The sequence below is a fragment of the Archocentrus centrarchus genome, chromosome 24 (genome assembly GCF_007364275.1).
Source record: "Archocentrus centrarchus isolate MPI-CPG fArcCen1 chromosome 24, fArcCen1, whole genome shotgun sequence".
Taxonomy (NCBI): Eukaryota; Metazoa; Chordata; class Actinopteri; order Cichliformes; family Cichlidae; genus Archocentrus; species Archocentrus centrarchus.
The window spans coordinates 34,800,265-34,818,633 of NC_044369.1; the positions used below are offsets into that span (position 1 = coordinate 34,800,265).

At 46.0% G+C, this 18,369-nt stretch overlaps 1 protein-coding gene across 3 annotated transcripts in view; it reads left to right on the plus strand.

Moving 5' to 3' along the window:
* cep170bb (centrosomal protein 170Bb) overlaps nt 1-18,126 on the plus strand; it is a 39,713-nt gene extending 21,587 nt beyond the window's left edge. For 2 of the 3 annotated variants that reach the window (XM_030721329.1, XM_030721330.1), the window contains 5 exons: nt 4,807-4,944; nt 9,605-9,693; nt 10,175-10,268; nt 10,360-10,411; nt 14,283-18,126. In XM_030721329.1, coding sequence (XP_030577189.1) covers nt 4,807-4,944; nt 9,605-9,693; nt 10,175-10,268; nt 10,360-10,411; nt 14,283-14,470 — 561 coding nt within the window. In that variant the 3' untranslated portion in view covers nt 14,471-18,126. The remainder of the gene's footprint in view (nt 1-4,806; nt 4,945-9,604; nt 9,694-10,174; nt 10,269-10,359; nt 10,412-14,282) is intronic. The other variant, XM_030721331.1, reaches the window with a different exon arrangement.
* The last annotated feature ends 243 nt before the right edge of the window (nt 18,127-18,369 follow it).

Genomic DNA, 18,369 nt, shown 5'->3' on the forward strand with positions numbered 1-18,369 from the left:
TCCTATATCAACATTCTCCCCACATGGTTAAGACAGAAAACAGAATTTCATGCTTATCATAAGCTTTGCGCGATGAGCAGTACAATGTTTTTCCATGTTAAAGCGTGGAGCGATGAGAGTGTGATCAGCTGACACGGAGTTTTTGTTGTTCTTCAAATGAATGTGCAAAGGATCATGGGAGTTCTCATTTCGGTGTTTATGTGTTTAGTTACAGAGTTATCAGCTATGTTTTGCTGATCTCTCATCGATATCATTAGTTTGAGATGTGAATCACACACGTTGTCAGGTATGGAGGTTAGCTAGTAATGGAACACTGTGACCGTGATGGCTGTAGCAGCTAATGGCCTACGGTCACCGCGGCTGACTCAGAGCACGCCTGTGCTTTGTGTCAATAAAAGCTGCAGTAGTTCAGGAGTTCAGGAGTTCAGGAGTTGGTTATGAGCTTCTTTCTGTAGCGTTTGCACAGTGTGAGGATTTTACAATGTCACAGATCTACGATCTGGTGGAGCTGCGTAACTTCCCTGTGGAGACGTGTCAGCTACACGAGGTCGTGCTGGACTTTGTGAAACTTACCGTGAAGTCAGTTCTAAACATGCTTATTCAAAAACACAGAACAGAGATTTGTGCAGGTTGTGAAGCCTCACACCCCTCACAAAGAAGACACACCTGTGGGGCTCCCTTAGAGAGACACTACTTTTTCAAGTATTATGATCACCTATCAAAAAGATTTTGGAATGGACATTTTATCCCTATATTGATGCAAATTCTACGTTTGGAAGGCTTCACTCCGGACACACACAGGCTTATGGGCACAACGGAGGCTTATCTCCACAAGTTAAGAGAGGTCAAAGATATTGAATGTGCACTTTTTGGAGGACAGTTTTATCGGTGTCAAACGATCATCTGTTGACCAGGTGATAAACGGTGATTGATAAAGGTGATTTTCTCTCTCTTGTACAGCTGCTTTAAACTAAACCACAATAGGAGAGATATACAAACTGTGGAGATAAACAAAATACTTTGTGTGTCTACATGTTCACTAGTCCTGCGTGTCCAACATGTGAACCCTGGGGGGTTCCCATGATGCACTGTTTCTTCTTATTCACCTTATTTACTTTGTTTATACTCCACTCTGCATTTAATCATTAATTGATATTAATCTCTGGCTCTCTTCCACAGCATGTCTTTCTCTCCCCTCAGCCCCCCCTCAGCAGATGACCCCCCCTCCCTGAGCCTGGTTCTGATGGAGGTTTCTTCCTGTTAAAGGGAGTTTTTCCTTCCCACTGTCACCAAGTGCTGCTCATAGGGGGTCGTTTAGACTGTTGGGTTTTCTCTATATTATTGTAGGGTCTTTACCCACAATACAAAGCGCCTTGAGGCGACAGTTTGTTGTGATTTGGTGCTATATAAATAAAATTGAATTGAATTGAATTGTATCTTTCCCCCATTTCCTGTCTCTCTCCACTGCCAACAAAAGCCGCTGTGGCCAAAAATGGAAAAAAAAAAAAGATAGGATTATACACGACACTGAGACATTATTTCCTCCTGTGTGATATTTTGTTGTGACTTTGAATCGTGCTTTGGGTAAGCTGTGTGGAACGGTCAGAAAAAGGATGAGATTCTGCAGCTATAATGGTTTCACCAAACTGTCAGGTTTTATCAAGCTCACTGAAACAGCATCGGTGCTGAAACAGAAACTAGGACCACACGTTTAATTTCTGCTTAAAATGGACAGACTCATGAATAGATGAATATGGGAGTAAAACAGATGTTTGAGTAGGTGCACATTCTGCGCTATGTCTGATGTATTGGTGAAACATATAATAAATCAACCAAGATGTCTGCTGTTTATGATACACTACATGTCTGCTTAAGGAACCTAACAGCTATCATGAAGCATTCATAATAAAGGTTCATTGTATAATGCAGAATCTGATATTTTTTAATACAATCGGGAGATGTTTGGTTTTTTCTTCACAATAAAACTGAACGCTCAATCCACTAACGCAGCACACAAAAAGGTTGTGGCACGTTCAGGTACAAGACACACCAGAGATTTTGAGTTAATTTTATCATTTCTGACATCTGCTCGCTGGCCATAGACAGGATCTGCAACTTTATTGACACAAAGCACAGGCGTGCTCTGAGTCAGCCGCGGTGACCGTAGGCCATTAGCTGCTACAGCCATCACGGTCACAGTGTTCCATTACTAGCTAACCTCCATACCTGACAACGTGTGTAATTCACATCTCAAACTAATGATATTGATGAGAGAGCAGCAAAACATAGCTGATAACTCTGTAACTAAACACATAAACACCGAAATGAGAACTCCCATGATCCTTTGCACATTCATTTGAAGAACAACAAAAACTCCGTGTCAGCTGATCACACTCTCATCGCTCCACGCTTTAACATGGAAAAACATTGTACTGCTCATCGCGCAAAGCTTATGATAAGCATGAAATTCTGTTTTCTGTCTTAACCATGTGGGGAGAATGTTGATATAGGACTGTTCATGAGGGGGGCCTAGTTTGAGCATAGTCTAACATTTTTTAATACAGTCGGGATTTCTTTGGTTTTTACAGTAAAACTGGTTACTCAACAGATATTTTTAACCTTTGATGTGCGCCCTGGGCCAGCCGGCTTTCTGTATGTAAATGATGTAGCGTAACACCCCACTGCTGAACTCGGACATTGGCTTTATTTTACCATTGTACTTTATTAACCACTGTGTTGTGTGTTTTATGCTCGACAGGTGAGGTCGGATATTGGATTATTTACCTTTGTATTTTTATTTAACCACTGTGTTGCGAGATTGAACCTCTTTGATGAACGTCTGGGAAAAACCCTTGTAAGGAGAAGCAGGAGGGAGAGACAGTGAGGTCGATTGATTGATCGGACACCTTGTACGTCATTGTCATAAATCATCGCGATCACGCACGGACACACACGCACGCGCACACGCCCTCTCATGCACGCGCGTTGCTTTTTTCACACCTAGGTGTGAACGATGCCACATCCTTATACTACTGCTCAGCACCAATGGTGAGGGTCCCTGCTGTGCCTGCATGGTTTGTAGATTGTGCTGACAATCAAACCTGTCAAGAAGCAGTTCAGGTCATCTGGGAGGATGGAGTGGGTGGAGCTGGTCCGGGTGCTGATGTAGCCAGTGATTTTTTTGATGCCCTGCCACATGCGTCAGGAGTCAGCGCTGTTAAAGTGCTCCTCTATGTGCTTCTTTTAGCAGTGCTTCACTTCCCTGATGCCTTTCCTCAGTTTGGACCTTGCTGTTCTGTAGGCCTCACCATCACCTCAGCCTAATGCAGCATCTCGGGCCCTCAGCATATTGATGACAGCACTATTCATCCATGGCTTATGGTTGGGGAGTGTCCGTACTGTCCTCTGTGTGGTCACACTGTCCATGCAGAAGGTGATGTAATTCAGTACGGATGAGGTGTAGGTGTTGAGGTCTGTGTGGTTGTTGTCAGTGGCAGTCCGTATAAAAAGCTCCCAATCAGTGTCCTTGAAGCAGTCCTGTAGTCTGTCCTTAGCTCCTTCTGGCTAGACCCTGACGGTGTGGACTGTGGGCTCACTCTTGCAATGAGTGGTGTGTATGCAGGAGTTAGAAGCAGGCTGATGTGGTCGGACTGGCCAAGGTGGGAGGAGGGGGCTCCTTTGTAACACTTTGGTATGTCACAATAGACTTGGTCCAAGGTATTGTTTCCTCTGGTCGGTAAATCAATAAACTGGTGGCATCACAGTTTTGAGATTGGCGTGATTTAAGTCCCCTGCTATTATAAACATGCCATCTGAGTGGTCACTCTGCAGCCTGTGAACAGCATCATTCAGGCTAGCACTAGCGTCACGTTAGCTTGCGGCGATATGTAAACAGCAATGTCAATAGTCTGAGTTTGTCTAATTTGTTGATGATGGACGGGGCGTCTGCCACGAACAGGCTGGGCAAAGCTGGTCTGTCAGGTGAGCTCCTTAGCCTAGCATGGACGCCGGCCCGCTTGGCTCGCTTTTGCTTCCTGTCTCATCTCCGGCTACGCCGCTTGCTGCTTCGGCTCATAATTCAGACAGGCAGCGATGTGCGGAGCAGCTCCTCCGGTATGTCAGATGGTGGTGGAATGTAGTTGTTATTCCGCTACCTTAAAATGTCCAGTCTGATGTAGCTTATGTAGGTCGAACCTGATTGATGGGAACAACTTACAGTGCAGAGGGAGAAAAGAAATACTATTAGGAACACTAAATAACGGCATCTAGAGTGAGAGATCCGAGCTGCTGCCATCTCTGTCCCAAGTAGAGTCTGTACAGCTTTGGCCTCCCCCACACCACGTGGAGGTAGAATCAGATTTATGGCTCAGATGTAAGAACAAAGGATTTTAAGGGTCCATTGCAGCGAGTTAACCTGAACCTGCCCCTGCTCGCTGTCTCATGTTGATTTCCACAGATTCCTGCTCGGTGTTGTTTGGTGCTCACTCCGTAGTTTTGATGTTAATCATTCCATTGGCCTCCATTAATGAACTGGTTTTTCTGGTTTTGAGACAGTTCATGGAGCTGTGGCTGGTGCCCAGTAGGGTTCTCCTGCACTTTCACATCTCCCTGTGGTTGTAAAGGCACTGTATCCCAGCAGTACTGAAATTCACTGCGCACACTGTTGCCTCCACCATTGCAGCTGCATGTTGACTTGGTGCATGAATTCACAGAGCACCGCCATCACCGACCGGTTGTCCGCTGGTTTGATGACCCATATCCAGTGGTTAGATCACTGGAATCAGACTCCCTCTATTCTCTTTCCAGCTGGTCCATCATATCCCTGAGGCCAGTTTAAACTACCAGAAGGTTCCTCCAGGTTCTGCTGCTGTCTCGGACCTGGACGCAAATATGAATGAGCCAGAGACCGGTTCTAAGCAACGGCGTCCGTGGAACCGCGAAGAGGTCACTGTCTAATCCCTCTGAGGCTACGTTCACACTGCAGCTTATATCCGCATTCATTTATTAAATGAAGGTGTTAAAAATACTTACTTGACTGATGGGTCCACGCAGCAGGGTCAGCGGCTTTTAGGGCAATGACCATCATCATATACCCAGATTTAATTTTGAGGATATAAGGTATGTCCTTTTAACCACTAAAATACTTTTCAATATTTTGATTTTATTATTTTGGCCTTTTTTATTCAGAAGGAATTGTGACTATAGTATGTGGGGCTGTGGGGCTGACTCAAACTCCCTCCTCAGCTAACAGTTCTGATAAGATGTAGAGTTCATCAGCAGCTAGGTCAGGGAGATCAGTCCAACACAGGTCAGAAGAAGACAGGACAAGGGGGGGAGGGGGGGGGGGGGGGTAGAGCATCTGTTTACAAACATCCCGGAGACAATTTGATAAGCGGCAGTCCAAGAACATCAGGGAGCCAAATTCCTGATTCTACAATTGTTTTGGTTCAGACTGTACTGATTCATTTGTTGACAGCCTTCAGTCTTTCTGGCACCTCTGCGGCGAAAAAATGCAATTCATCCGAATCTTCCTGGTTCGTTCCTTCGCCCTGCAAAAACAGATACATACATCTCCAAGATCTCCCAGATATACAGAGTCTGAGTTTGAGTCTGTACCCTTCCCGCATTCCCATCATAAGCAGCCTTACCAAGGCCAGACAGCTGCCTAGAATTCTTGAATTGTAACAACAAGCCAGGTATCTCCAGGTCCAATTCGGAGAAACCCCAGTGTCAATAAGCCGAATGTGTGTGTCCTCCATTGACAATACGGCCAGGCACGTCATCTTCCACCCAGGAACCATAACGTAGCCAGCTGGAATGTCAATTAATAAGAGGGAATAGGGTTCTCATTCCCCCAATCTCCTCATGGTGAAAATTTGATCAACACAATGGCATTGAGAGACCAGCTGACCAGATCCATAATTATAAATTCCAGTTCAGAAGCTGTGTGAAGAGACGCTCTAAAGCAGCAAAGCAGGGGAGAAAGGAAGGGCTGGGAGAGAAGAAAAGTGCGACCGTCTCTGCTGAGAGCTGAAGAGAAAAAAAAAAAATGGGGAATGTCATGAAGGGGGAAATTATCTCCAGAGGCCAAAGCAGTTTCTGTATCAGCTGTAAACATGTTTATTTGAATGAATGAATGAATGAATGAAGTTTTATTGCCATGTGGGTGAACAAGTTCACACATTGGAAATTGCAGTTACAGAACACCATCCAAGAATACACAAAACACAACACACATGGGGGGGATATGTGTCCTCGGGTCATGCAGCCGACTTGCAGCGCTACCTTTTTTTTTTTTTTTTTTTTTTTTTTTTTTTTTTTTTTTTTAGCCTGTCATGTCTGGCATCTTTCACAATCGGAATGATGATCCGAATGCACTGATGTGCCAAACATATTTGCTTTGACAAGAACAGCTCTATATGTTTCCTATAGGCTCTTCTTGTTAATGTTTGCAATTTTATTTTTATTTATTTATCTTTTTATTTAGTTATTCATGCCAAGTCTGACAGGCAACAAGGAAGGGGCAAGAACAAGAGGTGGGGGGGAGAAAAGGGGGGGGGGGGGGGGGGGAGAGAAAAGGAAGAAAGGAGATAGATAAAAAAAAAAAAAAAAATACAATAAATAAATAAAAGGGGTTGATATACTCACACACACACACACACACACATCCATACACACACCCATATGCACCTACATATACACACACACACACACACAAGTTTATTGTTTGTAGTAATGTGTGTGTATGCGCCTTTGTCATGCAATGTATTCGATAATGAGGGCGAGAAACTGCAACCATGCCCCCCGCGATCCAGAGGCAGATAGGGAAGGACCCAGGGGACCCAGGCCATCCACAGCCCAGGAGCTCAGAAGACTTGGGGCCACACATCCCGATGGCAACCGCGTACACTCCCCAGAAGAGGAAGGAGGGAGGCCACAGACGGAACCCCCACAATCCAGGGGCTAGAGTCCGGAGAGCCAGAGGCGACGGGCAGCCCACCCCCCCCGGCAGGCCGGCACCCCCAGCACGAGCCAGGCATGCGGCCCCCGAGGCCCCAAGCGCCCGAGAGCAGCCCGACACCCGGCAGAGCCCCCCCACGCGCCAAAGAGACCCAAGCCACCCCCAGGCCACGGCCGCCAAGGGAGCAGGCCAAAAACCATGCCGAGACATCCGGCCACACACCCCGGGACCCACGGGCACCCACACCCCAGGGGCGGCAGTGACGACCAGTGGGGAGCAGCGTGGAGCGGTAGGGAGGGGTAACTCCCACCCTCCGTGTCCCACAGGTGCCAAGGCTTGGCAAGCCACCAACCCAGGCCCAGCTGTCCACACACACACACTCTCACAAGCACGCACGTACACACACACACACACACGTACCAGTCATTCCCTCATGTACACACACGCACATACACACGCACGCACATTCGCATGCACCAGTCACACACTCATGCATACACACTCACACTCACACGCACACACACACACACACACGTACCAGTCGTTCCCTCATGTACACACACGCACATACACACGCACGCACATTCGCATGCACCAGTCACACACTCATGCATACGCACATGTGACATACATGGACACCTAATGTGGGAGAGCGGGTACCAGCACCAAGCCAGCGGCAACCCAGGGAAGCAGCCAACCCAGCCCCGAACAATGAGCCAGTCCCCAGCCCAGGCGGGGTGCATGGAACTGGGGTGTGAGAAGGCCCGCCCGCCCCCTCCTCCCACTCAGCGTGTTGGGGGGGTGATGTGAGTGTATGTACTGAGAAGAATGTGTATGGCTGTGTGAAAACTACAGTGCTTTTAAAATTGGAGGGACAGATGTAATATGAGCACTGAATAACAGCGCCCATCCACACTGTCCCCCAAGGCCCTCAATGTCTAAAATGTAAATAAAATTGAGGTGCAGGCAGCAGTGAACAGACAAGTGGGGCCACCTCAGCAGTGCCACCCACTAACCACTGTGTGACACACCTGCCCCCCAAGGCCCTATATATACTATGATGTGTTGTGAGCTGTATAATGCAATTAAAAAAGGAGGAGTGGGACATCACGCAGCACAGCGAGCAGAGCCGAGGTGATGGCCCTACTCACTGCAGCACGAGCCCCCCTCCCCCGAGAACCTATGTGTGCATAATGTGATGTTAAACTGAGTGGGAGGAGGGGAGGGGCCAGGATAAATATGCAGCGCTACCTTTGGCAGGAGGAGAAAACAACACATCATGGGGAAGTTAGGTTAAAAAAAAGTCATCTGGTACAGTGCTCAAAAAGAGCACTATACCAGGGTCCAAAAAAACCACCTTAGCAAAGCATTTGCACATGTAAAGCTAGGACAGCGGCGGTAGGTGAGGTCAGGTCAGGAGGGGATGCAGACGGAGACGAGAGGTGGGGACATTGTGGAGCCAGATGCCAGGATCCAGCCAAAACAGTTCGCTGATAGCGGTGGAATTTCATCAGCGGCCGTGATACACCAGACCCAGCTTCACAAATCACAACGCGGAGTGGGGGGAAGAGCAGCCGCACACAGAGCCCTGGAGAGAGATATGGTTGCCAACCCAAGGCCGGCAGGGGAGCCGAATTCCTGATAACAAATGTTGTTTTGGAACAGGCTGCTTGTTTTTCCAACAGCCTTCAGTCTTACTGGGAAACCATTCGAAAATCCAATATTCCAAATTCGTTGATTGCCGTCCTCACTGTGCAGAACCGAACTATATCTCCTGATCTAACCCCTCTCGCCTGCGAGCTCGCTAATCTTGCGGCTCAGGTCCACCAGGCTTTGAGTCTGAGTTTGTACGGCTCTGCTCAGCCCTTCCACCTGGGTCGGCAGCCTCTGCAGATGTCGAACCGCCGTCCAGATTTTCTTAATTTGCCAGTAAAGCAGGTATCCACCGAGCCCAAACAGAGAAGATACCGCTACCAAAAAGCCGAATATATATGCGTCTTCCACGTCTTCCACTCCAAGGGCTGAGAAGCACACCGGTCTCCACGAGCTCCAAGAGTCGATGACGTATCCAACCGGGTCTGTTCCACTCGGACACGCAGGCTCCCCTGTCCCGGGTCTCATAGTGGAAAAAATTTATTTGTGCTGGAAAGTTTTAATATGGTAGTCTATGGGGACTGACTCACTGTGGCACCTCTGCAGGAAGGCAGAGGAACTGCAGCTTAATTTTTTAGCCCTAGCGGGTACTGAGCATTAACACTGCGTCAGGCTTCAAGCACCTCAAATAGCACCACCTAGGGGCAGCAATGATGATTACAGCTACTTTTGAACCAACATCCACCTTACACGATACCTGCAAGGCCAAAAATGTAAAGCTGGACTTGAGGGGGCACAAAAGGGCATTTATTCATTATTTAAAGCCTCATGCACCACAAATCAAAGAATAAAACATGATGTAAAGGTGATGAAAACCTACAGATCTGCCGTGTGAACGTAGCCTGAATCATGAACATTACCATGACTGCGACTGCTGCAGTTAGTTTTGGTGTGCTGGGAAATCAGGATGTAACCTGCTGGAAGCCACATGATAGGCTGCAGCTCTGTCTTCATCTTCTGCCCTCTGCGTGTCCAACTGAACTCTTTCAGGTGATTCTGGACAACCTGATGCTGAATCCAGTATCTCAGCTGTCTCAGGCCATCCGGGAGAACACAGAGCAGCTGGCCCAGAAAATGAAGTAAGGAAGCATTGACTCCCTGAACCTGTAACAGCTCAAACCTGAGAAATGTTTGGGATGTACAGAAGGATTCTTTTATATCTTTTTTTTTATTTTGAACAGGAAGGGAATTCGAATCATCAAAAATTTTGAAAAAGAACAAATAAATGGCTGCGCCAATGTCATACATTAACCCAAACCATCCTAAGTCTAGGTGTAGCCTCGTCCCAGATGAAGAACTGGTTGCCAGAACTGGTTGTGAGACAAAGATTTTGGCTGTTATACATTTTCTCACATCAGACCCATTGATGGACAGTTTAATTTTAATCTGAGATGTGCAGTGAGGAAACCATTTTTATTTCTTTCAATTCACTTGCTGTCAGATTCATTTGGGGTTCAGGTCCTTCTCGGGTCTGGGTTGGTACAGTCAGGAGCGGTTTTTGGAGCTGTACGCTGTGGTTTCTTGTGTACTGGTGCTGACCCAGCAGTGTATTCCCATCAGGGTTTTGTTCCAGAACAAGGCTGAGGTCTGGGAGGAGATTGAGGCGAAGATCAGTGCTGAGAATGAAGTCCCCCTCCTGAAGACCTCCAACAAGGTTTCTCTCCATATTTATTAGCTGTTTAAAATAAGACAAAAGCAACTTCACAGCACATCTGCCAGCATCCATTTTCTGCTTCCTGTTGCAGGAAATTACCTCCATTTTGAAAGAGCTGAGGAGAGTTCAGAGGCAGCTTGAAGGTAAGTTCAGATGTGGATTCATGTGTTTTGTCCACGTCAAGTCCATGAAATACAAAGACAGTTCAGAGGTGCATCTTCTTTATTTTTACATTAAACTGCATTTAATCAGATCCTTACAGCAGAAGCATGGCGAACAAAAAGGAGACACTTAGAATGAGACAACCAAGAAAAAGTCAAAGAACTGCGGGGACATAATAAAGGTGGCATAAAGATGAGGTATAACACAGTGATTACCACAGATATCTATACACAGAAATAAAAAAGGCTTTTTTTTTTTTTTTTACATACACTATTATTTCTGAAAATATTTTGAGCTAAACAACATTAAAGGTGACTTTCTGAGCTGATGCAGAAAAATAAATAACAGTATCATCTGCATAAAAATGCACATTTGTTTGGGTTGTCCAGTTTGAGACTAATATGCAGTAAATATTAAGAAGACCTTCTGCCACAGCCTGACTGGTCACAAACTACAGAAGATCTTTCTCAGAGCTCCAGGTCAGGACAGAGGAACCTGCCTGCCGCCTCCATCGCCCTTTTAAATTTTAACTCTTTGTTTCTTTCTGTTTGCAGCACTTTTCTGATTGTACATCCTGTAAATTCTATTCTATTCAATTCAGTTCAATTTTATTTATATAGCGCCAAATCTCAACAAACAGTCGCCTCAAGGTGCTTTGTATTGTGGGTAAAGACCCTACAATAATACAGAGAAAACCCAGCAGTCAAAACGACCCCCTATGAGCAGCACTTGGTGACAGTGGGAAGGAAAAACTCCCTTTAACAGGAAGAAACCTCCATCAGAACCAGGCTCAGGGAGGGGGGGGGTCATCTGCTGAGGGGAAAGAGACAGAGATTAATAATAATTAATGATTAAATACAGAGTGGAGTATAAACAGAGTAAATAAGGTGAATGAAAAGAAACTGTGCATCATGGGAACCCCCCCCCCCCCCCCAGCAGCCTAGGCCTATTGCAGCATAACTAAGGGAGGGTTCAGGGTCACCTGATCCAGCCCTAACTATAAGCTTGATCATAAAGGAAAGTTTTAAGCCTAATCTTAAAAATAGAGAGGGTGTCTGTCTCCCGAATCCAAGCTGGGAGCTGGTTCCACAGAAGAGGCGCCTGAAAGCTGAAGGCTCTGCCTCCCATTCTACTCTTAAGTATCCTAGGAACCACAAGTAAGCCAGCAGTCTGAGAGCGAAGTGCTCTGTTGGGGTGATATGGGACTATGAGGTCTTTGAGATAAGATGGTGCCTGATTATTCAAGACCTTGTAGGTGAGGAGAAGGATTTTAAATTCTATTCTAGATTTAACAGGGAGCCAATGAAGAGAAGCCAATATGGGAGAAATCTGCTCTCTCTTTCTAGTCCCTGTCAGTACTCTAGCTGCAGCATTTTGGATCAGCTGAAGGCTTTTCAGGGAGCTTTTAGGACAGCCTGATAATAATGAATTACAATAGTCCACCCTAGAAGTAATAAATGCATGAATTAGCTTTTCAGCATCACTCTGAGAAAGGATGTTTCTAATTTTAGAAATATTGCACAAATGCAAAAAATCAGTCCTACATATTTGTTTAATATGTACATTGAAGGACATATCCCGGTCAAAAATGACTCCAAGATTTCTCACAGTGTTACTGGAGGCCAAAGTAATGCCATCCAGAGTAAGTATCTGGTTTGAACCATGTTTCTAAGATTTGTGGGGCCGAGTACAAGAATTTCAGTTTGATCTGAATTTAGAAGCAGGAAATTAGAGGTCATCCAGGCCTTAATGTCTTTAAGACATTCCTGCAGTTTAACTAATTGATGTGTGTCATCTGGCTTCATTGATAGGTAAAGCTGAGTATCATCTGCATAACAATGAAAATTGATGCAATGCTTTCTAATAATACTGCCTAAGGCAGGGGTGGGCAACTCCAGGCCTTGAGAGCCCGTGTCCTGCGGGTTTTAGATGTTTTCCTGATCCAGCACACCTGAATCACATATAGAAGTCATTAGCAGGACTCTGGAGAACTTGACTGCACACTGAGGAGGTAATTCAGTCATTTGATTCAGTTGTGTCCTTGGACAAGACGCTTAAACCACATTGCCTAACGGTAGCGCCGGTCTCTGGCTGAGTGATCTGGAGCGATCATTTCGTTGTGTGCCTTGTGCGCACAATGAAAATGAGTTGAATCTAACGTCTAACATATGTCAGGACAAGATCCAGAGTATGATTAAAGTGGTGGGTGGGCTCCTTTACATTTTGAGAGAAGCCAATTGAATCTAACAATAGATTAAATGCAGTGTTGAGGCTGTCATTCTCAGCATCTACATGGATGTTAAAATCACCCACTATAATGATTTTATCTGAACTGAGCACTTAATCAGATAAAAAGTCTGAGAAATCAGACAGAAACTCTGAGTAAGGACCAGGTGGACGATAGATAATAACAAATAAAACAGGTTTTTGATTTTCCCAATTAGGATGGACAAGACTAAGAGTCAGGCTTTCAAAAGAATGAAAACTTTGTCTGGGTCTTTGATTAATTAATAAGCTGGAATTGAAGATTGCTGCTACTCCTCCTCCTCGACCTGTGCTTCGAGCATTCTGACAGTTACTGTGACTCGGGGGTGTTGATTCATTTAAACTAACATATTCATCCTGCTGTAACCAGGTTTCTGTAAGGCAGAATAAATCAATATGTTGATCAATTATTAAATCATTTACTAACAGGGACTTGGAAGAGAGAGACCTAATGTTTAATAATCCACATTTAATTGTTTTATTCTTTGGTGCAGTTGATGAAGCTGTATTATTTATTGTTTTTGAATTTTTATGCTTAAATAGCTTTTTGCTGATTTTAGCTTTGGTTTTTGGTGGTCTGGGAGCAGCACCGACTCTATGGGGATGGGGTTTTGGGGGGATGGCAGGAGGAGAGAAGCTGCAGAGAGGCGTGTAAGACTGCAACTCTGCTTCCTGGTCTCAACCCTGGGTAGTCAGTTTTTAGGAGGGTTAATAAATTTGGCCAGATTTCTAGAAATGAGAGCTGCTCCATCCAAAGTGGGATGGATGCCGTCTCTCCTAACAAGACCAGGTTTTCCCCAGAAACTTTCCCAGTTATCTATACAGCCCGCATGGTTCCATGTCCAACATTGTTTTTGCAAAATTACACACTAATTCAATTTTAATTTTAGTGATCTCCAATTGGCATCACTGGGTGTCATTACTGCCGACGTGAGTTACAGTCTTACCAAATATACGTTTAGCCTTAGCCAGCAGTTTCAAATTTCCATGAATGTCGCCTTCTGTGGCCCCTGGAAGACGGCAGCTAAGCTACCATGGTCCGCACCCATTACAGGGGCCTGGCTAGATGTAGGATTTTCCAGGGTGCGGAGCCGAGTCTCCAATTCAGAAAGCCTGGCCTCCAGAGCTACAAACAGACTACATTTATTACAAGTACCGTTACTGCTAAAGGAGGCCGAGGAGTAACTAAACATGTGACACCCAGAGCAGGAAAGTGCAGGAGAGACAGGAGAAGAAGCCATGCTGGTAGTGAGTCGGCTAAGAGCTAAGCTACTAGCTGCGCTAAGCTAGCGAATTTCTAAAAACACATAAAGTGAATAATGTGAATACAGGTGATTCAGCAAAGAGTGTGCTCTAGATAAAACACATGAAGATTATAGTGAAATATGTTATCTAGATAAATCGAACTGTACAGATTAACCAGCTAACATACAGCAAAACACGACTGTGCTCCGAAACAGGAAGTGATACGATACCGCAGTGAGGGCCAACACCAAGTGAAAGCAGCAAATGATCTTGGACTCACTCTGAAGTAGATTTATTGGCCCTGGTGTTTTACTTAATTTTAATGTAATGTTCTTGTTGTAGTTATAAACACAATTGTGGAGCCTGGTGGAAGTCTTCAGGCAGTAGCCAGCGGGACGTCTCTCAGTCAGACTCGACCATCTATGAGGGAGAAGAAACCCACCGCCAAACCCCGTGGAGCCCCCTCCAACGCCAACGAAAGCACCAAGCGACCACCTCGTGGACCCGACGGGGCCCACTACATGGCCTGAGCAGGCCGCCGTAGCGCCTCTGGAGAGTAACTGTGCATCCACAGTGCCAGCATCCACCAATCCCTGCCTCTGACCCTGATGGTTACTGACTGTAACACCCAGATCCACAGCTCAATACCAACTTCAGCATTTAATGTGTGGTTGGTGGGCTGGTGTGGGTTTATCAGCAGGTCTCTGACAAATGTTGTACTTCAGAGGAATTTTCAGTCTGAATTTATTGGTTTACAAACTAAAACTGTCAGAGAGATGTGATCAGGTGTGATTTCAGTGTCCCACAGTTCATAGCTATGGACTTTCTAAGATGTAAAATGTAAGTGAAATGCTGCTGTGGACCACAACCACAGCCGGCTCAGATACCTGTCGGTCTGTAAATACTGCTGCTGTGAGCAGACCCGTCCCTTTATGCATTGTACTGTGTGATGGTACTGAGTAGCGCAGTCTAGATGAACGCAGTCTGCCAGCACGCAGTGCAGTGCAGTCAGGAGACGCAGCTTCGCCTTCAGTCTCTGAGAGCACACCTGTAAAGTGGAGGAGCTCCTCTCAGCTGTGACCGGGATGAGCCGTGTCCGGTTACAGTTTGTGTTCGTGGAGCTGCAGCAGTGTGCAGAGCTGCTGGTGGTGTGGATGCACGGAAACGATCCAGAACTAACCTCTCATTCATTGATGCATTTTGAGTGGTCACAGTGTGAGTCTGTAGAACTGCTTCCACTTTGCACAAGCTGAACAAAAACGTAGTCAAAGCTCCAAAAAAGACGCAGCTGCTGCACCACTGTAGTATGTGGATGATGTACAAACATATACCGATAAACTTCGTGCTTTGATAATCTGTTGTTGCGTTGCATTTGAACACAATAGATTGTGTTGCTCTGTTTTTCTGTCTGTATTGATGAAGAGAAAGCCGTAGCCTCCTGCGCTGCCTCGGCCGTACAGACAGGAAACAGCCGCCTGAGCTCAGCTGTTGAAGTAAAAATGATGTAATGTTGTGTGTTACTGAATGTTTGGGTGCTCTGCTGCCGTCCCGACGCGCTCAGCCTCTTTTTCTTTTGCCATCTCGCTGTGATTGTGCGTTAACTGTGAAGCTGCTTCAGGTAGGCTGTAGTTGAATGTGCTGAATGATCTAACTGAAGATGTGGTGCTGGTCCCTGGATACATTTCTACCCCGATGAATGAAGCACGACGATCTGCTCCAACCACAGAGCCGAGTCGGCCCCTCCGGCCTCTGAGCCGTACGATCGTAACCCCGGATTGGTTCTTTATCGCTGTTCAGATGAACAGAGTGTAGTCAAATAAAGGAAAGCTGAGGTGTTCTTCAGAAGTGCTGCCTGAGCAGGATGAAGGCTTCATCAGAACTCATCGTCTCTTCCTGGCTATGAAATGAGGACCTGTAACAGTGACGTGCTGAGTCACAGCTGTTCTCATAGGCTGCAGACGTCCATGATAATACTTCTGCTCCTCCACCTTCCATTGGCTATCTCCACCCTGATGGACCCTCCTGTTCCTGTGGAGACCATGAGGGCTCACAGAGTCCTGCTGCCCAATTGACCAGCTTTAAGTTAACGTTATGTAGATAGTCTGTGTTTTTGGGGGGGCGCCCAGCCCTCACACTCCAACAAAAAGGGTTACGTTCAATCAGAAGAATTTGTTTCTTTTTGATGCTTCTGTAATAATTACCTCTCATCTTCTCTGAAACCAAAAGCCTGAAGATGTTCAAGTCACACAGCATCACACAACATTGAGATAACGTCACTTCCTGTCCCTGTACAGACTCGCTGACCAGGTCATGGAAATCTGTGGGGGTGTAGGCTCAGGCCTCAGGGTGGAGATTAGTACTGATGCTCTTTGAACAGAGTGGAGCCCGTTTGCTTCACAGCATCTGCATCTGCTTCCTTTGGTCATCTCACACAGCTGGTCCTGGAGGCAGAGCAGAGCTAATGATCATCAGGTGACTCTGTTCACCTGTGAGCAGTGAGACGCCGCCCTAAAACCCGACTTACATCGGAAGGTGGAGCAGACGGTCCTCTCAGTCCTCACAGGTCCTTCCCATCCACAGGGTTACCTTTCGCACTGATACCCCTGCCTGCTGTGCAGCAGCACGCGCAGATGAAGCCTGAGTTTACAGTGTGAGTCATATCACTCCAACAATGGCCTTTCATCTAGATTGTTTCTGATCTTAGAATTTCCTGCAAAAAAGCTTCTTCTGCTTTAGAAAAGTTTATATGAAGAAGTGTTTAGTTTTGCCCTGTGAGAGCACCGTGTGCTCACAGGGAGGTGGCGGATGTGTGTGTGTTGAAATCGCTGAGCGTTTGTGTTTTCTTTGTGTGTTAAAGCAGCCGAGGTGTGTTTGTGGATAAAAGCAGGACCTGGAGCGTGCTCAGTGAAACCCTCTCATTCACTTTCAGAAGTGTCCCAGGAGTGATTAGCCTAGCTTAGCACAAACACTGGAAGCAGGGGGAAAGTGTTAGCATAATTCCACAGGAGGAGGAGAACCTGCACGGCTGCAGGTTTATTCATGGGTGCAGGTGGGGTCACACCTGACTTGAAGTCACCATCAGTGGATGGGACACACACACACACACACACACAGGATGCCAGGATCTCTTTTCAGATGCCCGTTAAATGCAAACGCACATTTGGTGCTTCTCCTTGCTCATAAATATTTTGTGTGTGCGCAGTTAGATAAGTTATATCTTCTTCAATAAGCATGTTTTCATGTTTTCTGATATTATCAGTCAGAACAGAGATGTAAATCAGAGGGCCGAGGACTGACCCCTGTGGAACGCCACGCATTTGATCTTTTTTCACAGCCGTCTGTTCAAACCTACAGCTCTGCTTTTTTCATTTCTTGTGTTCTTTGTTCACTAAAAATCGCACACTGTGTAAATCAGACAGAATCGGGACTGTGTTTACCTTCAGAAATACTGCACAGCGCTTCCGATGAGCGGGAGGCAGCAGAAGAAAGCCGAGATGTTTTTGATGTGAGGGTGAAACTGATGGCACTGCGTGGGCGTTGCAGATCCTGGATAAGCTAGGCTAACATCATCCTGGACACCACAGCTCCATCTGAGTGCTGAAGAACAGAGAGAAAGAGGATTTCACTGAACTGCTGCTGGAATGTGTTTGGTGAAACAGGATGTGTCAGACTTTTACTTTGTAAAGTGCATGTTTCCTGTAGCTTGAGGCAGGTGAGTGTTTGAGGCGAGGTCACCAAATGTGCACTTTTTTCATTTGACAAATACCTGGTGAAGACGGCTGGAGCTGAGCTTCTTCAGGTTCGTTCGCTCGTGGTGTTTTCGCGCTCTGCAGCCATCCAGAATGTACCGATTCATTACCGCCCACAACATGAACCTGATTGGCCATTGCTGTGACGATGTAACTGCTGCTACTACAGGTGATTGGTCATTTGGGTTACCTGCCTTTGTGTTTTTCTTTTGTTACAGTGCATGCAGCTCAGAAGCAGCCAGGCTGTAGAAACATGTGCTCTGTGTCTGTTGTCAGAATCTTTTTTATGCATCTGAAGGTCCTGCAGCCGGCCGCCTTTCTAAAGGGGAACCTTCTGATTTATTTATTGGTGGAAATGATTTTCAGATATCTGAACTGTCACGCATTCTTCATCGACAGGATTTCTTTGTACCACCATGTCATTTGTAATAAACTGATTTCATGCACTCTGTGGGTGAAGCTGGACTTTTTTCTTTAGACCAAATGATTAACAAGAACTAAACCAACCAGCACGGTGGTCCTCCAGCAGATGTTTGGTCCTCCAGCAGATTTTGGTTTAGTCTTTAGGGTCGTTTACCTGCTGTTGATGGTCTCCACACTCTTCAGGACCTCTGCAGGTTTTCACTGTTTGAATGTGTTTGTGAGCAGGATGACAGCTTCACCGAGCATATGTAACCTCT